The 24,092-nt window shown below is 46.3% G+C and overlaps 1 protein-coding gene across 1 annotated transcript in view; it reads right to left on the reverse strand.

The window, feature by feature from the left end:
* Window positions 1–1,004: 1,004 nt before the first annotated feature.
* The window catches only part of SFRP4 (secreted frizzled related protein 4), a 47,099-nt gene continuing 24,011 nt past the window's right edge, over window positions 1,005–24,092 (reverse strand). The window contains exon 6 of the mRNA XM_063924889.1: window positions 1,005–1,588. Coding sequence (XP_063780959.1) covers window positions 1,409–1,588 — 180 coding nt within the window. The 3' untranslated portion in view covers window positions 1,005–1,408. The remainder of the gene's footprint in view (window positions 1,589–24,092) is intronic.

The raw sequence follows: 24,092 nt of genomic DNA on the forward strand, positions 1-24,092 counted from the left end.
AACCCGCTCATCTCTAATATTTAGTCTTGGTAGATGCCGCCATCAATCTCCCGTGCCATTTTTCATACTTGCATCATTTTCTGCCTTAAGAGTGGAGAAGTGGACCAGAGCAACCAATACACTTCTACCTATTATTTTATAGACTGTACTTGATAAATGCTACCTCAAAGTTGATCGGATGCTATGGGTAACTTCACTGATCAACTTCTGTACTCTTTTCACTGCTTGATACATCAACCCTCTTATACTCCTTTCTATCCCATGACTTACCACAAATATTCCTCATCTTCAACTTTATATCAGAAATATTTTTATTATCATAATTGTTAAATTCATTTAAACAACAGAGTCCAGCCTGAAGTACAAAAGTATTAAACTATAATATAGGACGCAATATATTAAAAGCTAAAGCATACTCAAGTGTTGAACAAACTTCTGAAATCTCATGTGTGAACATACCCACATGCTTGTTGATCCATAAAGCAGAAAATAAAAGTGCAACAAACTCATTCACGCAACGTAAGAGGCTTATAAAGGATAATGGCAAAGGAAAAAATTTGAAAACTTTTTGCACCAATTGTATCACAGTAAATGATTGAATCATGGCCCTCATTCCGAGTTGATCGGTCGCAAGGCGAATTTAGCAGAGTTACACACGCTAAGCCGCCGCCTACTGGGAGTGAATCTTAGCTTCTTAAAATTGCGACCGATGTATTCGCAATATTGCGATTACTAACTACTTAGCAGTTTCAGAGTAGCTCCAGACTTACTCTGCCTGTGCGATCAGTTCAGTGCTTGTCGTTCCTGGTTGACGTCACAAACACACCCAGCGTTCGGCCAGGCACTCCCACCGTTTCTCCGGCCACTCCTGCGTTTTTTCCGGAAACGGTAGCGTTTTCAGCCACACGCCCCTGAAACGCCGTGTTTCCGCCCAGTAACACCCATTTCCTGTCAATCACATTACGATCGCCGGAGCGAAGAAAAAGCCGTGAGTAAAAATACTTTCTTCATAGTAAAGTTACTTGGCGCAGTCGCAGTGCGAACTTTGCGCATGCGTACTAAGCGGATTTTCACTGCGATGCGATGAAAAAGAACGAGCGAACAACTCGGAATGAGGGCCCATATTTTGTTGATAATTATGGTGCAAATACTTAACCTCACAATTGCTCCTTTTTTCCATAATACAATTTTTTTTTCAGTACAAACTCAAAATCTTTGGTTTGTAGTGGTCAAAGTATAAAAAAAGCAAACATTGGTACTTAAAGTGCAGCAAATAAAAAGTCAATGCAGGTTACTGCATATACGTTTCCAGGTGGATGGGTTTAAGAACAATACATTCTGCCACTGTAGCCAGCTAGTGACCCTCATCATGCATAGAAAATGTCTTTCAAAAGGAACATAGCACAGCTCAGGCTCGCTTGTCTTTTTGGTTATTCTTGGACTTAGCATTCTTCTTGGCCATCCCAGGAGGAGGGTTGGGGTTCTTTGGCATTGTCTTTGGTGGGCCACTGCGACTTGTGCGACTCGCATTCTTCATTCTTTCCTGCGTCGTTTTCACTTGTTGCTCTTGTAAAGTCTGCTCCCATCTCTTAAAAATAATTCAGTTGTAAGTATTACTTTTATTAATAATATATACAGTATATGCATAGCTTTTATCTTTACAGTGATCAATTCCAAAATAAGTACATAGCAGGTTATTTAGTATGGTGCGCAGTGCATGCCTACGGTACGCAGTGCGTGCGTTCACATTCACAGTGTGATCACATCCCTGAGGGATGTGATCACACCATGACTGACAGCGGCGGCTGTCAGGGGAGCGTCGTTTTGCCGTTGCGGAGGAGCGGTCTGGCCAGGGGAGGTCGTCATTAGTTTTTAACTCAGCGATGCGATTGCAATTGTTTTGCGATCGCATCACCGTCCGCTAATTAACATGCTGGACAGCCTTGCCCTGTGCTGGACGGCACCCAGCATGCTACAGAACCAGTTGCAGAGTTTGCTTTTTAGCAGAATCTGCAACTGAAGCTGAATAGGGTCCATAGTATTTTATTCAAGTCTCTCTTTCATTTATGGCTTACTCCATGAAAATGTTGCATCAATTACAAATAAAAAAATAAATACAATGTTGTGACCTTATATTTGATATCAAATAATAATTCCTTTATGGTGTTAAAAATGTAATGGAATGAGCCCTATAAAACCAGAATTATACTGCTTGTAAACAGTTTCTCCTGCATATGAAGAATCGACTCTCGATTATAAAACTATTCAACATGAAGCCAAATAAAGAAATGAAGGAATTCTTGCTAAAACCTCAAGCATTGGTCATGACAAGCTTCACTCTTTGACAAGCCGACTCCTCTATCAATAATATATAATATGATATGCAACATATTCTTACTAGTATTTTTGCTTATATACTTTCTTTACTGATAAGTTACAGAGGCCTCTAGGCCTAAACTGTCTTCCTGCATCTAGCCAGGTATCATAAACAATAGGAAACTTCTATATGCCAAAATTAAATGTAGTGGTACCACACCCTGACTCCATTGTGCTAACCCTGAAGTCAGAGATTTCAGATTGCTAGTTTGAGTAACAATTAGCATTGGAAACTTAATTTCTCTTACGTCCTAGTGGATACTGGGGAACTGTACTTTAGTACCATGGGGTATAGATCGGGTCCACTGGAGCCTGGCACTTTAAAAACCTTAGTGTGTGTATGTGTGTGCTGGCTCCTCCCCTCTATGCCCCTCCTACTAGACTCAGTTTAGAAAATGTGCTGAAGGAGCCGGGTGCATTTCTATGGAGCTCCAGAGAGTTTCCTTTATTTTTTATTAAAGTTTATTATTTTCAGGTAGTACTGCTTCGTGGGAAGAAGAGGGGGGACAGAACCAACCTCCTGAGGGTTAATGGTTCGTAATCCCAGCTGACAGGAAACTGAGCTCCTGAGGTGCTGTTCACACATGGTTAGTGTGTGTGCCCACGCCAGCAGCTAGCCGCCACACTCTAACAGATGGCGAAGATCGATAGGTGCCGTGAGTGTTAACACCGGGGTCCCGGTTAGCAGGTCCCCGGTGTGGTTTTGGCGGCATGTCACACGGCGGTCACGGGCCACAAGCTGTGCTGCCCGCCGCGGACTAGACTGGCTCAGGGCTCATGCCCCACAGTGCTCACTGTCCATTAGGGCTTGTGTGTACTGATATATATATATATATATAAATATATCTACAATACAGAGTTCCTCCACATCCAGTGGAAGAATGATAGCACTCTCCAGACTTGCGTAATTAATATAAACACCAAATGTATTCAAGGAATTGGTTCCATCAAACTTTAAGTCACAAAAAATTGGAAAGGGCTGACCAACGTTTCGGTCCCATGATAGGACCTTTCTCAAGGTAGTTTGCCAGTCAGCATAGTGTCCAGTACAACAGCGGCATTAATAGCAGCACACAATAGGAACCAGAAAATCTGTAAAGAGCCTCCCAGGCCCCCTATATATACCTGAGTGCATTGCAATCAGTAGATGCAGACCGGCCACGACCCGGTGCGTCACTTCCGGTCTAGACCGGAAGTATCGACGCGGCCGGACCCATACCGGTGTAAACACCAAATTATGCATCGTGGGCACATGGGGGAGGATTATTAAAGTCACCATAATCCTACCCGTGTCCCGAAGTGCAAGACGAGGGCAGCATCATAGCTGTGACGACGGCGGCGTGTGTGTTGCTGCGGCAACAACCTGTTGCCGCTACCTCACTTCCGGTCAGGACCAGAAGTTATGCGGTTACCACGGCAACGTTGGTGTTGTAGGCAGAAGCTAAACTAGGAGGCGGCATAGGGAAGGACATACAGTATACTAGCTATAATGTCGCTAGTATACTGGTAGGTATATCGGGAACCTGGGAGTCGCACATAGCAATTCCGGAAGAAAAATAATAATAAGAAACTGTGAGGAAACATATTATATACATATGTACACATACATGTATACAACCATATATATAAAAACGTATGCCAACATATATAAACAAATATAAACAGTGATTAACGCCTGTGGGGTCCCCCAGCAGCAAGGTACTTCTGATAAATCAGCCCCGTGTGACCAGGGGGATACTGTTTGCACATACATATTGAATAAGGTCCTGTCAAAGGCAGAACCGGGCATAAATAGCACATGTCCATCCAAAGATAATACAAAGTGATGATGCTGTGAGTGATGAGCACAAGGTAGCCGGTATGTTGTTCGTATTTGTCATTGCACCTGCATGGCCAGGAGCCCCGGCTGCACAAAATATTGATGGTCGCTAATAGTTAACCCCCCTCTATTTTAGAAATATAGAGAGAGGGTTATTTTCATTCATTCCTTTAGGGGAGATAGTGTCCAGTCGGTGGATCCAGTAGCTCTCCTTCCTTTTCAGGGCTATGGTGCGGTCCCCTCCTCGGGCTAACGGGGGTACCCAATCTATCAGTTTACACCTAAGGTTAGAGACTTGATGTTGATGTAGCAGGAAATGCCTCGGCACCGGTTGTTCTGCTGTCTTAAACTCAATAGCCTGATGGATAGTGGTTCTGTGGTTTGCCATCCTATTGCGAAATCGTCTTGATGTCATTCCGACATAGTACAGTCCGCAAGGGCAAGTGAGAATATAGATGACATGGTCCATAACACAATGTAGTTTATAATTGATCTTAATGGGACGTCCCGAGTGTGGATGGGGAAAGGTTGGGCCAGTGAGCATACTCCGACATGTGGTACAGCCAGTGCATTTGAAGCATCCAGGTTTTTGCTCTTGCAGCCATGTTGTCCTAATGGGTATAGTGGGGCTTACTGTCGGTCTCAGTAACAGTTGTTTGAGATTTGGTGCTTTCCGGTATGCCATCATGGGGGGTCGTGTATTCTTTAACTTGAGTTGGGTGTCGGATGTGATGATAGGCCATCTCCTGCGTAGGGCGCCGCTGATTTTACTGGATTGTGCATCAAAGGTAGTGGTAAATACCATACGGTCAGGGGTGGAAACGGTGTTTGCTGCTGTAGTACTTGATGATTGAAATTTCACTCGTGCCTTGCGTAGACAACGTCGCACACATCCATCAGTGTACCCACGTTCCCGGAATCTCAGCGACATTTCATGTAGTTGTTGTTCCATCACAGTGACATTCGTGTTGTTCCTCATGACCCTCAAGAATTGTGAGATGGGCAAATGTTCTTTGAGTGCAGGCAGATGTTGGCTGGTTGATAGGAGAAGAGTATTCCTGTCAGTGGGTTTCCGGTATAGCGAGGTGCTGATCACCTGATCTTCAATAGTGACCGTGATGTCCAAAAAATTGATCCGATGGTCGTCAATCTGGTGTGTAAACCTCACTGGGCTATCCAGCTCATTTAGCGTGTGTACCATCTGATTAAACATCTCAGTGGTTCCTGTCCACAGGATGAAGATATCGTCAATGAAACGCTTGTACAACAGGATATGGGCTCCGAAGCGTGGCAGAATGTACAAGCGTTTCATTGACGATATCTTCATCCTGTGGACAGGAACCACTGAGATGTTTAATCAGATGGTACACATGCTAAATGAGCTGGATAGCCCAGTGAGGTTTACACACCAGATTGACGACCATCGGATCAATTTTTTGGACATCACGGTCACTATTGAAGATCAGGTGATCAGCACCTCGCTATACCGGAAACCCACTGACAGGAATACTCTTCTCCTATCAACCAGCCAACATCCGCTTGTACTCAAAGAATATCTGCCCATCTCACAATTCTTGAGGGTCATGAGGAACAACACGAATGTCACTGTGATGGAACAACAACTACATGAAATGTCGCTGATATTCCGGGAACGTGGGTACACTGATGGATGTGTGCGACGTTGTCTACGCAAGGCACGAGTGAAATTTTAATCATCAAGTACTACAGCAGCAAACACCGTTTCCACCCCTGACCGTATGGTATTTACCACTACCTTTGATGCACAATCCAGTAAAATCAGCGGCACACTACGCAGGAGATGGCCTATCATCACATCCGACACCCAACTCAAGTTAAAGAATACACGACCCCCCATGATGGCATACCGGAAAGCACCAAATCTCAAACAACTGTTACTGAGACCGACAGTAAGCCCCACTATACCCATTAGGACAACATGGCTGCAAGAACAAAAACCTGGATGCTTCAAATGCACTGGCTGTATCAAATGTCGGAGTATGCTCACTGGCCCAACCTTTCCCCATCCACACTCGGGACGTCCCATTAAGATCAAATATAAACTACATTGTGTTATGGACCATGTCATCTATATTCTCACTTGCCCTTGCGGACTGTACTATGTCGGAATGACATCAAGACGATTTCGCGATAGGATGGCAAACCACAGAACCACTATCCATCAGGCTATTGAGTCTAAGACAGCAGAACAACCGGTGCCGAGGCATTTCCTGCTACATCAACATCAAGTCTCTAACCTTAGGTGTAAACTGATAGATTGGGTACCCCCGTTAGCCCGAGGAGGGGACCGCACCATGGCCCTGAAAAGGAAGGAGAGCTACTGGATCCACCGACTGGACACTATCTCCCCTAAAGGAATGAATGAAAATAACCCTCTCTCTATATTTCTAAAATAGAGGGGGGTTAACTATTAGCGACCGTCAATATTTTGTGCAGCCGGGGCTCCTGGCCATCCAGGTGCAATGACAAATACGAACAGCATACCGGCTACCTTGTGCTTATCACTCACAGAATCATCACTTTGTATTATCTTTGGATGGACATGTGCTATTTATGCCCGGTTCTGCCTTTGACAGGACCTTATTCAATATGTATGTGCAAACAGTATCCCCCTGGTCACATGGGGCTGATTTATCAGAAGTACCTTGCTGCTGGGGGACCCCACAGGCGTTAATCACTGTTTATATTTGTTTATATATGTTGGCATACGTTTTTATATATATGGTTGTATACATGTATGTGTACATATGTATATAATATGTTTCCTCACAGTTTCTTATTATTATTTTTCTTCCGGAATTGCTATGTGCGACTCCCAGGTTCCCGATATACCTACCAGTATACTAGCGACATTATAGCTAGTATACTGTATGTCCTTCCCTATGCCACCTCCTAGTTTAGCTTCTGCCTACAACACCAACGTTGCCGTGGTAACCGCATAACTTACGGTCCTGACCGGAAGTGAGGTAGCGGCAACAGGTTGTTGCCGCAGCAACACACACGCCGCCGTCGTCACAGCTATGATGCTGCCCTCGTCTTGCACTTCGGGACACGGGTAGGATTATGGTGACTTTAATAATCCTTCCCCATGTGCCCACGATGCATAATTTGGTGTTTACACCGGTATGGGTCCGGCCGCGACGATACTTCCGGTCTAGACCGGAAGTGACGCACCGGGCCGCGGCCGGTCTGCATCTACTGATTGCAATGCACTCAGGTATATATAGGGGGCCTGGGAGGCTCTTTACAGATTTTCTGGTTCCTATTGTGTGCTGCTATTAATGCCGCTGTTGTACTGGACACTATGCTGACTGGCAAACTACCTTGAGAAAGGTCCTATCATGTGACCGAAACGTTGGTGAGCCCTTTCCAATTTTTTGTGACTTAAAGTTTGATGGAACCAATTCCTTGAATAAATTTGGTGTTTATATTAATTACGCAAGTCTGGAGAGTGCTATCATTCTTCCACTGGATGTGGAGGAACTCTGTATTGCACTATAAGTCTGACTCTTGATTGGGCCAGGCTTTGATTGGCACCCCAGCCGCTATCTGTGTTGGGTGAGAGTGTGGGACTTCCCTTGTATATATATATATTTATGTTTGTTAACATGACCAGTATAAAACTGAAGGGACTGCGCGCCATTGCAAGGGGCGGGGCTTACCAAAACGGGACCAGAGGTGGGAGGCGCCATTTCCTGCTGCTGCGGATCATCAAGGCTGCATGCACACAGCTCCTCCAGGGACCCACGCTGTTACAGACTCTGTACTGGTACCAGGGGGTAATAGCAGGGTGGGAGCACACCAGCGGTATAGCCACTGCACTTCTATCAGGTTATACACATAAATCTCACACTGCGCTGCTGTGTTCTGTGTGCTGGTCTCTGTTCCTCAGTGTCACTCCAGGGGCTCTTTAGGGTCTGTGTAGAGGTGTTTTTCAGTGAGCGGTGCTGTATTACAGTTGTGTAAAGATGTCTGTTGACATGGTTATGTGTGCTCCTTGTAACTCTACCCCATCTTCAGGAGGGTCTCTCATGTGTGAACAGTGCTCCTTATCTTCTCAGGGACACAATTCACAGCCACCTGACTGGCTAGATAGTCTTAAAAGCATGATTCAGAATGTAAAATCAGAATTAGCTGCAGCAAAGAAGGAGAGACAGGTGTTAAAACAGTCTATTGATTGTACGGCAAAAGCATCAGATACCAGAAAGGCTTCTCAGCCCCCTCTGTTGGTTTCCCATAAACGCTCACTGCCACAGGTGCTCCAGTCTGATTCTGATCAGCCTGATGTGGATGATGATGATATGTATGAGGACAGCTCTCTGTCCCCCAGGGTGGAGGTCCTCATTTATGCTGTAAGAGAGGTTCTTCACATACTGGGTCAGGAGGCAGAACCAGATGAGGAGTTGTACTTTAATGTTAGACCGAAGACCTCAGTCACTTTTCTTGTGTCTAAAGAATTAAACTTCCTGGCCAGGAAGGCATGGTTAAACCCTGATAAGAAATGTAAAACTCCTCAGAGGTTTTTAGCTACTTTTCCCCTCCCAGCTGAGGACAGGAAGGTATGGTAACCCTTCCCCCCCCCCCCCCCCCCGTCAGTTGATACGTCTGTATCCAGACTGTCTAAGAAATTGGTACTGCCGGTGCCAGGGGCTATATCCCTAAAAGAGCTGGCTGACCGTAAAATTGAGACCACTCTCAAGGCAATACATATGGCAGCAGGCGTAGCACAGCGCCCCACAATTGTTTGTGGGTGGTTTTCCAGGGCGGTAGTCAAGTGGTCTGATAATATTATTGATGGTTTAGACTCTCTGCCCCAGGAGAAGGTCATTACTCTGCTGCAACATATACAGGATGCTGCAAATTTTATGAGCGAGGCTATAAAAGAATTGTGTAAGATAAATGGCCGCATTACTGCTATGGCTTTTTCGGCACGCAGGTTACGTCAATGGTCAGTGGACGCTGATTACAAAAAGGGTGTAGAAAATCTTCCCTTTACAGGTGATGCCTTGTTTGGAGACTAATTAAATAAATGGATTTCCCAGGCAACCTTGGGTAAGACTACCTATCTGCCGTCGGCTGCCTGATGGGAGTAGACATAGTCCCCTACTTGGACAATCTCCTGATAAGGCTATGTCCAGGGAGCATCTGCTGCACAGCATCGATCTGACGACTCTCCTACTTATGGATTATGGGTGGATCCTGAATTTTCAGATATTTCATCTGGAACCGACCCAACGTCTTCAGTTCCTGGGAATGATACTGGATACAGTGTCTCAAAAGGTGTTTCTTCCAATAGACAAGGCCTTGGCTATCCAGGCTATGGTCTGCACGGTGCTCCTTCCTCACAAGGTGTCCATTCATCTTTGCATATGCTTGCTGGGCATTTTCTGACACTGAGGAAGCCGCTGACACCAGTCCAGAGGTGGGGAAACGCATTTGTTACAGGACAGGACAATATTCCTAATCAAAGCAGCATTCTCCTATTTGGTTTTAAATATTTCTGAACTGGCCGGTCAATTACTACACTGCCATACCCCAGCGCTAAGGGGAGAGAAACAGGAGCTAATTCACCAGTGTGTGATCCTGGTTAAAAGCTGCTCGTGATTACAGCAACGGGGAAAGGTATCAAATTGGGTGCATATGGTGTACCCTAAGTGCTTGCTAGATTTTATTTGAAATGCTGCTTTTTATGTGTGCACACAAATTAATTACTAACTGCTTTGAATAGTGCTAATAATTCAGAGAAAGCTGCATGCTAAACTAACTGTGTTATACTAACCCATTACTAACATGGATTTAAAGATGGAATCATTCCAAGTGAAAGCCCCATTGTGAATGTATTTATTTTTGAAAGTGTATGATACTGTCTGGTATCGATTTATTGTTTACAGTTTAACTAATACTGTATAAAATTTTGATCAAAGTGAGAATAGCAGTCTCATTTTTGTATGTTTATTTTTCTGTTTGAGGTAATTAGGATCAATTCCTTGAGATTAGCTGCTCCTACTTTGATTAATGACGGCACCAAGTGTATACTTGTAGTAAAGCTTGCTTGGCAGGATTGTTGCTGCTTACGAGGCAATCCAATACGGCAGATTTCATGCCCGGCCATTTCAGCTGGATCTGCTGGACAAGTGGTCTGGGTTTCACCTTCACATGCATCAGGAAGTGACCTTATCTCCGAAAGCCTCTATTATGATGGCTTCAAGTTCCTCACCTGATAGAAGGCTGAAATTTCAATATCCACTCGTGGATTCTACTAACGACGGATGCCAGGTACATAAACCATCAGGGAGGAACAAGAAGCAAAGCGGTGATTAGAGAAGTGTCAAAGATACTCCTCTGGGCGGAGGCCAACGCAAGGGCCATCTCAGCCGTATTCATTCCAGGAGTGGACAACTGAGTGGCAGACTTCCTCAGCAGGCATGACCTCCATCTGGGGGAATGGGGCCTACATCCCCAGGTGTTTCAACAGTTAATTCACCGGTGGGGCTGTCCGCAGATAGATTTGATGGATTCTCGTCTCAACACGAAGCTATGCCGTTAATGTTCCAGAATGAGGGATCCACAGGCTGTAGCAGTGGACACGCTGACAACACCTTGGACGTACCAGTTTGTGTATCTGTTCCCTCCTCTACTGCTAATCCCAAGGGTTCTAAAAAGACTAAGAAGGGAAAGTGTTCAAGTAATTCTAATTGCCCCAGATTGGCCTCTTCGAGTATGGTACTCGGACCTCCTATCCATGGCTCTGGAGGATCCCTGGCCTCTGCCACTCCAAAACGATCTTCTTCAGCAAGATCCGTTCGTCTATCCAGACTTAGAGTTGAGAGGGAAATTCTAGCTAGAAAGGGTCTTCCCTCCCGGGTTATTTCCACCATGGTCCAGGCCAGGAAGATGGTTACGTCAAAACATTATCATCGTATCTGGAAAAAGTATGTTTCCCGGTGTGAAAGTAGAAAGGTTTCTCCCGTGGAATTTAGAATTGGTCGCTTTCTACTTTTCCTGCAAGCGGGAGTGGATATGGGCCTATGTTTAGGCTCCATCAAAGTGCAGATATCGGCTCTGTCTATTTTCTTCCAGAGACAACTTGCAATGTTGCCAGAAGTACAAACTAACTTAAAAGGAGTTCTTCATATGCAGCCGCCCTTCGTACCTCCCACGGCTCCGTGGGCTCTAAATGTGGTTTTGTCCTTTCTTCAATTGGACTGGTTTGAGCCCTTACGTAGAGTGGAATAGAAATTTCTTACATGGAAGACTGTGATTTTACTAGCATTGGCGTCTGCCAGATGTGTCTCTGAATTGGGGGCCTTATCCTGTAAGAGCCCTTATTTGATTTTTCATGAAGACAGGGCGGAACTCAGGACCCATCCTCAATTTTTGCCAAAAGATGTGTCAGCTTTTCATGTGAATCAACCCATTGTGGTTCCGGTGTTGTCTGACGCTTCCGTTGGTCCGGAGTCCTTGGATGTGGTGAGAGCTCTGAAGGTTTATGTCAAACGGACTGCTCGTCATCAGAAATTTGATTTGCTGTTTGTCCTTTATGATGCCACCAAGATTGGTTGTCCGACTTCTAAGCAATGAATTGCTCGTTGGCTCAGGTTGACCATTCAGCAAGCCTATACTTCGGTGGCTCTGCCTTTGCCGACGTCTATTCATGCCCACTCGACGAGATCTGTGGGCTGCCCAGGGTGTCTCGGCCTTACAATTGTGCCGAGCTGCTACTTGGTCTGGTTCGAACACTTTTGTTAAGTTCTATTAGATCGACACCTTGGCCAAGGATGACCTTCAGTTTGGTCAGGTGGTTTTACAGGGGTCTCAGCACTCTCTCACCCATTTGTGAGCTTTGGGACTTCCCCATGTCACTAAAGGACAGTTCCCCAGTATCCACTAGGACGTAAGAGAAAATAGGAATTTAATACATACCGGTATTTCCTTTTCTCGTAGTCCGTAGTGGATACTGGATGCCTGCCTCAGTGCTTCGATTCCTGCTTACCATAGTGTTTGGTTGGTCCGCCGTTGCGGTCCCCTAATATTGTTGGGATAGCTTGGTGTTGCTATCCTCTGTTATGGTTAGCGACCTTCCTTTTCAGTTATGGTTGTGTGTTGGCTTAGTGCCTCACCGCTGTTGTACATGTTTTCTTCTCTCATGGTATGTCCATCTCCTCGGGCACAGTTTCCTAGACTGAGTCTGGTAGGACGGGCATAGAGGGGAGGAGCCAGCACACACTAAAGGTTTTTAAAGTGCCAGGCTCCAGTGGACCCAATCTATACCCCATGGTACTAAAGTACAGTTCCCCAGTATCCACTATGGACTACGAGAAAAGGAATTACCGGTAGGTTTTAAATTCCTATTTTCTTTCATACTTAGGGCCTGATTCAGAAGTGGATTCAGATATGGCGGTTGCACATCTGTGACTATAAAGGTGCAAGGACTGCGACGGCCACTGTCAGCATCTATACGCGCTGTAATACCACCTGGTGTGTCTTTAGATGGCACAATCGTTCACACCATCGAAACTTGCACCAGCCTTATGTAGGTATAGATTTACCGCCTGAGAATGGCCCAGTGCCAGATCCAGGGGTTAATGTGTGCTGGGCTGGTGATGGAGGCTACTGACGCTGGTCAGCAGCAGTCCCTGCTCTCTCCCTGCTCTGATGTGCCACACACCCACACTCTGCTGATAGAGCCAACCCAACAGCTGTAAGCAGGAGGGAAGTGTTATGAGAGAACAGACGCCCTGATTGCCCACATGGACCTGCCTCTGCTACGGCCTCCAAAGTGAACGATTAAGCACCTGAGTAAGCAGACACTTCAGTAACATGCCCATAAGACAGAAAGTCTTCATGTGTCTCTTTAGTTACCACCCTGAAACGCTCAGACATCTCCAGTACTGTGTGTCTTGATCACAACAACGGCTCTGTATGTACACTCTGTGTAAGACATGCGCTGTACTCATTTTTTAGGGATTTTTGCATTTGCGCAGTAACAAAGCATCGTTCTTCTCGGTTCCGGTATGAATGGTCGACACATGGAAATGATCGACACATGAAAGGTCGACACATGAAAAGGTCGACATGAGTTTTTTAACTTTTTTTGGTGTCGTTTTTTGCGTAAAGTGACTGGGAACCCCAATTAGTGCAATATAGGACTCTAGGAAGATCCATCAAGAGAAATTGGAAAGGACTTAAAAAGGACCTGGTTTTAGTCAAAATTATACAGGATCGTCCAATTTTTATATATAAAAAAGCCCCTAACTTAAGGAACAAATAAGTGAGAAGCTATCTCCCTACAATAAAAAGGGAGGGGAGAATTGCCACTAGGGGATTCCACCGTTGTGGAATACTGTATGTATAGGCTGTCGAGAAATAAAAAGTGATGGCTCTAAGAAGTTAGAAAAAGTGCAGATTAATAATAAGATCTTAATTTTAAAAGATTTTATTACATGTAATATGAATAATGTTATTTATTTTATAGAATGCACTTGTCACCTTTTCTATATAGGTCGTACTTCCAGACCTTTAAAAGTATGTATTAGCGAACATTGCAGGAACATTAAGAAGGGACTAGAAACACATGCCCTATCCAATCATTTAAAAAAATAACACAATTGCTCCACAAGGGGCATTATAAGGTTTGCAGGAATTAAACTTGTTAGATGTAATCAGCGTCAGAGAGATATTGCATCATTGTTGGCGAAGTGTGAGATGCAGTGTATGTATGATTTCAATACACTGCACCCACATGGGATTAATAATGATTTTGAGCTGAAATGTTTTTTATGATTTTATTGGTGATGCTTGATTGTTTCCTATGGGGCTCACATCTTTTTATTTTTATCTATATTGTTTTTAATAGAATTGTATATATCCTTTTCTAAAACCTATTTTTCTATTGTAGATATCCCGTTAATTTTAATATGTTTCATTGTTTACAAATTGCCATGGCACTTAAAAGAATGTGTTATTAGGAATGTTACTTGCCCTTCTGCAAAGGGTCATGAGGTTCGGAAGTGACGCTACGGGGGAATATGGAAGCATGCTTTCACTTCCATGAGGAGTCGTTGTATCAGGAAGTGACGTGGTGGGACTATTTAGAGCATGCATTCCTAGATACCGCGCACTCCCGGACAGGAGGAATATAATGGGTACACAGCCGGAAGTGATGTTACGGAGTGCAGGTCAATCAAAGCGGCTGGAGCAACCGTTTCCATTACTACAGTATACAACAGCCCCGGGAGCTATAGGGAGATTGGAGAGCGGAGTTATCTTATTAGTGAATGCAGCTGTGTAGAGGACATTATGATTGGACAAGAGGGGTTTTTAAACCGATACAGGGAAAGGGGAATAATACATTGCCTTGAAAAAGACCCACAGCTTAGGGTCGAAACGCATTGGCTGCCGTAAGAAAGAGACCCTGCCATTCCTGTTTAGACTGGGGACTGGAACGTGTGCCAATGGGAAATCCCAGATCACCCACCCGGGCGGGGACTTCTGGTGACTATAAAAATGTGGTTGAGAACTGTTTTTTCACCAGTTCTCAGCCTTTCTGGTAATTGTTCAACCTTTCTCATACTCACAGGAACTAAGGGGATCTTTTATTGTATTGCTATACTAATACTGTTCTGCACAGTGTATAATTTATGTCTTTGATATGTTACATGTGATTAAATTGATTTTACTACACATAAGAATTTGCTTTTTCCCCATGTGCTGTTAACTACAACTTAAGGATCTCACAATATGAGGATGACATTATCCAATCCAAGGGATGTATATTCATTTCTCTAAGGGCCATATGTAATTGCGGTCGAATTGCCGCAAATGTCGAAAAAAGGGGGCATTTCCGACAGTAAAAATTGATTCGACAATGCAATACAGTACTGTTTGACAAAAAAACGGCCGTTTCAGATTCGACTTTTTGCAATTCGACATTTGTCAAATTCGACATGTCTGCAATGGTAAAAATGTGGCTTTTCGACAAAAGTATATTCAATTGAAGAATGTCGATTCGACAACAGGCTTTTCGACAGTCATTTCGTTAATTTCAGTCCACCTCATTTTGCTGGCGAGATCTAATAAAAATTTTTAAAGACATGTTTTTTTGTGTGTGTTTTTTATTGCTAATAGCATATCTATTTATATTAGAAGGGATTATCTACTTGGTTTGTCTATTTAGGAGCCACAAGTATTATTTAATATATTTTTTTAAAGAATATTTTTTTTTCTGACTAAAATAATAAGATTTTACTCACCGGTAAATCTATTTCTTGTAGTCCGTAGTGGATGCTGGGAACTCCGTAAGGACCATGGGGAATAGATGGGCTCTGCAGGAGACTGGGCACTCTAAGAAAGAATTAGATCTACTGGTGTGCACTGGCTCCTCCCTTTATGCCCCTCCTCCAGACCTCAGTTAGGGAAACTGTGCCCAGAAGAGCTGACACAATAAGGAAAGGATTTGGAATCCAGGGTAAGACTCATACCAGTCACACCAATCACACCGTACAACTCGTGATACTATACCCAGTTAACAGTATGAATAACAACTGAGCCTCAGGAACAGATGGCTCATAACAATAACCCTTTAGTTAGGCAATAACTATATACAAGTATTGCAGACAATCCGCACTTGGGATGGGCGCCCAGCATCCACTACGGACTACGAGAAATAGATTTACCGGTGAGTAAAATCTTATTTTCTCTGACGTCCTAGTGGATGCTGGGAACTCCGTAAGGACCATGGGGATTATACCAAAGCTCCCAAACGGGCGGGAGAGTGCGGATGACTCTGCAGCACCGAATGAGCAAACGCAAGGTCCTCCTCAGCCAGGGTATCAAACTTGTAGAACTTTGCAAACGTGTTTGATCCCGACCAGGTAGCAGCTCGGCAAAGTTGTAAAGCCGAGACCCCTCGGGCAGCCGCCCAAGAAGAGCCCACCTTCCTCGTGGAATGGGCTTTGACTGATTTAGGATGCGGCAGTCCAGCCGCAGAATGTGCAAGTTGAATCGTGGAGCAGATCCAGTGAGCAATAGTCTGCTTAGAAGCAGGAGCACCCAACTTGTTGGGTGCATGCAGGATAAACAGCGAGTCAGTCTTTCTGACTCTAGCCGTCCTGGAAACATAGATTTTCAGGGCCCGGACTACGTCCAGCAACTTGGAAGCCTCCAAGTCCTGAGTAGCCGCCGGCACCACAATAGGTTGGTTCAAGTGAAACGCTGATACCACCTTAGGGAGGAATTGGGGACGCATCCTCAATTCTGCTCTGTCCATATGGAAGATCAGATAGGGGCTTTTACAGGACAAAGCCGCCAATTCTGACACTCGCCTAGCCGAAGCCAAGGCCAAAAGCATGACCACTTTCCACGTGAGATATTTTAATTCCACGGTCTGAAGTGGCTCAAAACAATGTGATTTTAGGAAATCCAACACCACGTTGAGATCCCAAGGTGCCACTGGGGGCAAAAAAGGGGGCTGAATATGCAGCACTCCCTTAACAAACGTCTGAACTTCAGACAGTGAAGCCAGTTCTTTTTGAAAGAAAATAGACAGGGACGAAATCTGGACTTTAATGGATCCCAATTTTAGGCCCATAGTCACTCCTGACTGTAGGAAGTGCAGAAATCGACCCAGCTGAAATTCTTCTGTGGGGGCCTTCATAGCCTCACACCAAGCAACATATTTTCGCCATATGCGGTGATAATGCTTTGCTGTCACCTCTTTCCTAGCCTTTATCAGCGTAGGAATGACTTCAACCGGAATGCCCTTTTCCCTCAGGATCCGGCGTTCAACCGCCATGCCGTCAAATGCAGCCGCGGTAAGTCTTGGAACAGACAGGGCACCTGCTGTAGCAGGTCCTGTCTGAGAGGCAGAGGCCAAGGGTCCTCTGCGATCATTTCTTGTAGTTCCGGGTACCAAGTCCTTCTTGGCCAATCCGGAACGATGAGTATAGTTCTTACTCCTCTTTTTCTTATTATCCTCAGCACCTTTGGTATGAGAGGAAGAGGAGGGAACACATAAACCGACTGGTACACCCACGGTGTCACTAGAGCATCCACAGCTATCGCCTGAGGGTCTCTTGACCTGACGCAATATCTTTTTAGCTTTTTGTTTAGGCGGGACGCCATCATGTCCACCTGTGGCCGTTCCCAACGGTTTACAATCAGTTGGAAGACTTCTGAATGAAGTCCCCACTCTCCCGGGTGGAGGTCGTGCCTGCTGAGGAAGTCTGCTTCCCAGTTGTCCACACCCGGAATGAACACTGCTGACAGTGCTATCACGTGATTTTCCGCCCATCGGAGAATCCTTGTGGCTTCTGCCATCGCCATCCTGCTTCTTGTGCCGCCCTGTCGGTTTACATGGGCGACCGCCGTGATGTTGTCTGACTGAATCAGCACCGGCTGGTTTTGAAGCAGGGGTCTTGCCTGACTTAGGGCATTGTAAATGGCCCTTAGTTCCAGAATATTTATGTGTAGGGAAGCCTCCTGACTCGACCATTGTCCTTGGAAGTTTTTTCCCTGCGTGACTGCCCCCCAACCTCGGAGGCTTGCATCCGTGGTCACCAGGACCCAGTCCTGTATGCCGAATCTGCGGCCCTCGAGAAGATGAGCACTCTGCAGCCACCACAGCAGAGACACCCTGGCCCTCGGGGACAGGGTGATCAGCCGATGCATCTGAAGATGCGATCCGGACCACTTGTCTAACAGATCCCACTGAAAGATCCTTGCATGGAACCTGCCGAATGGAATTGCCTCGTAAGAAGCTACCATCTTTCCCAGGACTCGCGTGCAGTGATGCACCGACACCTGTTTTGGTTTCAGGAGGTCTCTGACCAGAGATGACAACTCCTTGGCCTTCTCCTCCGGGAGAAACACCTTCTTTTGTTCTGTGTCCAGAATCATACCCAGGAACAGCAGACGCGTCGTAGGAACCAGCTGCGACTTTGGAATATTCAGAATCCAGCCGTGCTGTTGTAGCACTTCCTGAGATAGTGCTACTCCGACCAACAACTGCTCCCTGGACCTCGCCTTTATAAGGAGATCGTCCAAGTATGGGATAATGAGAACTCCCTTCTTTCGAAGGAGTATCATCATTTCGGCCATTACCTTGGTAAATACCCTCGGTGCCGTGGACAGACCAAACGGCAACGTCTGGAATTGGTAATGGTACCACAAACCGGAGGTACACCTGGTGAGGTGGGTAAATGGGGACATGCAGGTACGCATCCTTGATGTCCAGTGATACCATGTAATCCCCTTCCTCCAGGCTTGCAATAACCGCCCTGAGCGATTCCATTTTGAACTTGAACCTTCTTATGTAAGTGTTCAAGGATTTTAAATTTAGAATGGGTCTCACCGAACCGTCTGGTTTCGGTACCACAAACATTGTGGAATAGTAACCCCGTCCCTGTTGAAGGAGGGGAACTTTTATTATCACCTGCTGGAGGAACAGCTTGTGAATTGCCGCCAGCACCACCTCCCTGTCCGGGGGGAGTAGCTGGCAAGGCTGATTTGAGGTAACGGCGAGGGGGAGACGTCTCGAATTCCAGCTTGTATCCCTGAGATACCACTTGTAGAACCCAGGGATCCACCTGTGAGCGAACCCACCGGTCGCTGAAGTTCCGGAGACGGGCCCCCACCGCACCTGGCTCCACCAGTGGAGTCCCAGCGTCATGCGGTGGATTTAGTGGAAGCAGGGGAGGATTTCTGTTCTTGGGAACTGGCTGTATGGTGCAGCTTTTTCCCTCTACCCCTGCCTCTGGGCAGAAAGGACGCGCCTTTAACCCGCTTGCCTTTCTGGGGCCGAAAGGACTGTACCTGATAATACGGTGCTTTCTTTGGCTGTGAGGGAACCTGGGGTAAAATGTCGACTTCCCAGCTGTCGCTGTGGAAACGAGGTCCGAGAGACCATCCCCAAACAATTCCTCACCCTTGTAAGGCAAAACCTCCATGTGCCTTTTAGAATCCGCATCACCTGTCCACTGCCGAGTCCATAATACTCTCCTGGCAGAAATGGACATTGCATTGGACATTGCATTTATTCTAGATGCCAGCCGGCAAATATCCCTCTGTGCATCTCTCATGTATAAGACTACGTCTTTAATATGCTCTATGGTTAGCAATATAGTGTCCCTGTCAAGGGAATCAATATTATCAGACAGGGAATCAGACCACGCTGCTGCAGCACTGCACATCCATGCTGAAGCAATAGCAGGTCTCAGTATAGTACCTGAGTGTGTATACACAGACTTCAGGATAGCCTCCTGCTTTCTATCCGCAGGCTCCTTTAAGGCGGCCGTATCCTGAGACGGTAGTGCCACCTTTTTTGATAAGCGTGTGAGCGCTTTATCCACCCTCGGGGATGTCTCCCAACGTACCCTGTCCTCTGGCGGGAAAGGGTACGCCATTAGTAACTTTTTAGAAATCACAAATTTTTTATCGGGGAAGCCCACGCTTCTTCACACACTTCATTTAACTCATCTGAAGGGGGAAAAACTACTGGTTGCTTTTTCTCCCCAAACATAATACCCTTTTTAGTGGTACCTGGGTTAATGTCAGAAATGTGCAACACATTTTTCATTGCCGTAATCATGCAAAGGATAGCCTTAGTGGAATGTACATTAGTCTCGTCGTCGTCGACACTGGAGTCAGACTCCGTGTCAACATCTGTGTCTGCCATCTGAGGTAGCGGGCGTTTTTGAGCCCCTGATGGCCTTTGAGACGCCTGGGCAGGCACTGGCTGAGCCGGCTGTCCCACAGCTGTTATGTCATCAAACCTTTTATGTAAGGAGTTGACACTGTCGGTTAAAACCTTCCACATATCCATCCACTCTGGTGTCGACCCCGCAGGGGGTGACCACATTTATCGGCACCTGCTCCGCCTCCACATAAGCCTCCTCATCAAACATGTCGACACAGCCGTACCGACACACCGCACACACACAGGGAATGCTCTGACTGAGGACAGGACCCCACAAAGTCCTTTGGGGAGACAGAGAGAGAGTATGCCAGCACACACCACAGCGCTATATAACACAGGGATTTACACTACACAAAGTGATTTTCCATATAGCAGCTATAATACACAGTATTGCGCCTAAATTTAGTGCCCCCCCTCTTTTTTTACCCTATTGAGCCTGGAAACTGCAGGGGAGAGCCTGGGGAGCTGTCTTCCAGCGGAACTGTGAAGAGAAAATGGCGCCAGTGTGCTGAGGGAGATAGCCCCGCCCCTTTCACGGCGGACTTCTCCCGCTCTTTTATTAATATTATGGCAGGGGATTTTTACACATATATAGTTCATTAGACTATATTATGTGTTTTTTGCCATTTTTAAGGTAATCTAATTGCAGCCCAGGGCACCCCCCCCCAGCGCCCTGGACCCATCAGTGACCGGAGTATGTGGTGTGCATGGGGAGCAATGGCGCACAGCTGTAGTGCTGTGCGCTACCTTAATGAAGACCGGAGTCTTCAGCCGCCGATTTTCTCCTCGGAATCTTCCGTCTTCTGGCTCTGCAAGGGGGACGGCGGCGCGGCTCCGGGACCGGACGACCGAGGCTGGGCCTGTGTTCGATCCCTCTGGAGCTAATGGTGTCCAGTAGCCTAGAAGCCCAAGCTAGCTGCAAGCAGGTAGGTTCGCTTCTCTCCCCTAAGTCCCTCGTAGCAGTGAGTCTGTTGCCAGCAGATCTCACTGAAAATAAAAAACCTAACAAATACTTTCTTTACTAAGAGCTCAGGAGAGCCCCTAGTGTGCATCCAGCTCGGCCGGGCACAGAAATCTAACTGAGGTCTGGAGGAGGGTCATAGTGGGAGGAGCCAGTGCACACCAGATAGTACCTAATCTTTCTTTTAGAGTGCCCAGTCTCCTGCGGAGCCCGTCTATTCCCCATGGTCCTTACGGAGTTCCCAGCATCCACTAGGACGTCAGAGAAAATATGGAGAGATCAGAGCATGTTTTTCAGTGGGAAGGGGTGGGAATGGGTTAAAAATCCTGAAAAAAAATGCGTGGGGCCCCCCCCCTCCTAAGCATAACCAGCCTCGGGCTCTTCGAGCCGTACCTGGTTGTAAAAATATGGGGGGGAAATGACAGGGGATCCCCCGTATTTTAACAACCAGCACCGGGCTCTGCGTCCGGTCCTGGTGCAAAAAATATGGGGGACAAAAGACGTAGGGGTCCCCCGTATTTTTCACACCAGCACCGGGCTCCACTAGCTGGAGAGATAATGCCACAGCCGGGGGACACTTTTATACCGGTCCCTGCGGCCGTGGCATTAAATCCCCAACTAGTCACACCTGGCCGGGGTACCCTGGAGGAGTAGGGACCCCTTAAATCAAGGGGTCCCCCCTCCAGCCACCCAAGGGCCAGGGGTGAAGCCCGAGGCTGTCCTCAGGCTTCCGAGGAGGCTATCAGTCTCCCATCCAAGGGCGGCGGATGGGAGGCTGATAGCCAAGTGTCAAAATAAACAATATTGTTTTTTGTAGCAGAACTACAAGTCCCAGCAAGCCTCCCCCGCAAGTTGGTACTTGGAGAACCAGAAGTACCAGCATGCGGGGGGAAACGGGCCCGCTGGTACCTGTAGTTCTATTACAAAAAAATACCCAAATAAAAACAGTACACACACACCGTGACAGTAAAACTTTATTACATACATGCACACCGACACACACATACTTACCTATGTTGACACGAAGTGTCGGTCCTCTTCACCAGTAGAATCCACGGGGTACCTGTAAATAAAATTATACTCAAAAAAATCCTGTGTAGATCTGTCCTCTTCTGCTTGTAATCCACGTACTTGGCAAAATAATAAAACGCAAAACCCGATCCACGCCGTGGCACTCTCCTGATTGGCTGTGCGCGTCTGAGCTGTCAGGCGGCGCATAGCACATAGGCGCTCCATTATATTCAATGGTGGGAATGGTTGACCGCGAGTAACCTCAACCGCTGACGCAAAGTTCCCACCATTGGATACAATGGAGCGCCTATGTGCTACATTGTATCTCGAGTGCGCCGCCTGACAGCTCAGACGCGCACAGCCAATCAGGAGAGTGCCATGACGTGGCGCTCCCTGATTGGCTGAAGGTACCCTCTTTGACAGCAGTCACGGGGGGTCCCGTCAGTCGGGGAAAGGGGTCCCATGTGTAAACATTGGGCCCCTTTCAGTGCGTGGATCGGGTTTTGCATTTTATTATTTTGCGAAGTACGTGGATTACAAGCAGAAGAGGACAGATCTACACAGGATTTTTGTGAGTATAATTTTATTTATAGGTAACCCGTGGATTCTACTGGTGAAAAGGACCGACACTTCGTGTCAACATAGGTAAGTATGTGTGTGTCGGTGTGCATGTATGTAATAAAGTTATACTTTCACGGTGTGTGTGTACTGTTTTTATTTGGGTATTTTTTTGCAGTAGAACTACAGGTACCAGCGGGCCCATTTCCCCCCCGCATGCTGGTATTTGTGGTTCTCCACGTACCAGCTTGTGGGGGAGGCTTGCTGGGACTTGTAGTTCTGCTACAAAAAACAATATTCTTTATTTTGTCACTTGGCTATCAGCCTCCCATCCGCCGCCTTTGGATGGGGGGGACAGCCTCGGGCTTCACCCCTGGCCCTTGGGTGACTGGAGGGGGGGGACCCCTTGATTTAAGGGGTCCCTACCCCTCCAGGGTACCCCGGCCAGGGGTGACTAGTTGGGGATTTAATGCCACGGCCGCAGGGACCGGTATAAAAGTGTCCCCCGGCTGTGGCATTATCTCTCCAGCTAGTGGAGGCCGGTGCTGGTGTGAAAAATACGGGGGACCCCTACGTCTTTTGTCCCCCATATTTTTTGCACCAGGACTGGACGCAGAGCCCGATGCTGGTTGTTAAAATACGGGGGATCCCCTGTCATTTTTTCCCCCATATTTTTACAACCAGGACCGGCTCAAAGAACCCGAGGCTGGTTATGCTTAGGAGGGGGGACCCCACGCATTATTTTTCAGGGTTTTTTAAACACTTTTGTGCCGTCCATGAAGTCGAATCCAGGGCGCACTCTATCGTCAATTGGTCCGTTTTTCGACAGCGGGACTGTCGAATCCGTTTTTTATTGAATATGTCGAATTCGGGTCCCGGCGGGAGGGTTGTCTGACTGTCGAATTGTGTCGAATTTAAAAATGGTCGAATTCCAGCCGGAATTCGACCGCAATTGCATATACTCCTAAATCCTTTATCTGTGGCGCCTAGTGGAACTTTTATCTGTCACTATTTCCTGTTTGTTCTAAGGTGTTTTTGGGGAGACACTTTTTTCTGATATTTGATCTGTAGGCTGCCTGGATTGCGCAGTTTTTATGTCACCAATATTTCTTATTTCAATTCAGATGGTAGTACCTGTATAATATATAGTGGAATGGAAGAATGGTGTTAAAGAGATGCATCAAATGCAAGTGCCCCTCCATTAGAGCAGTGTCTGACCCATGGTCTTACACATACAAAATGGGGATTGGAATACAAAGCAAGGCCAGGATCAAAAGGTCAGCAGGGTCGAAAGGTCAACATGGAATAGGTAGACAGTAGAAAAGGTCGACATGGAAATGGTCGACATCATTCATTTGTTGTTTTTTTGGGTGTTTTGTCACTTTTTTCTGCCACAAAAAAAAAGCACCATTAGTGAACCGCATCTCCTCGCTTTGTTCGCAATGCTTCGGACAAGGTGACTCACTCCGCTACCGCTGCACTCAGCACAGGTTACTACTATTCCCAATCATAGCCCACGTGAATGATAAAGTACTGTATAAAAAAGTGTAAAAAAAATAACAAAAAACTTGTGTCAACCATTGTTATGCTGACCTTTTGAATCTGTTGACCTTTTGTACTATTTAACTTTTACA

This window comes from Pseudophryne corroboree, chromosome 5, assembly GCF_028390025.1.
Source record: "Pseudophryne corroboree isolate aPseCor3 chromosome 5, aPseCor3.hap2, whole genome shotgun sequence".
In the NCBI taxonomy this organism is placed as follows: domain Eukaryota; kingdom Metazoa; phylum Chordata; class Amphibia; order Anura; family Myobatrachidae; genus Pseudophryne; species Pseudophryne corroboree.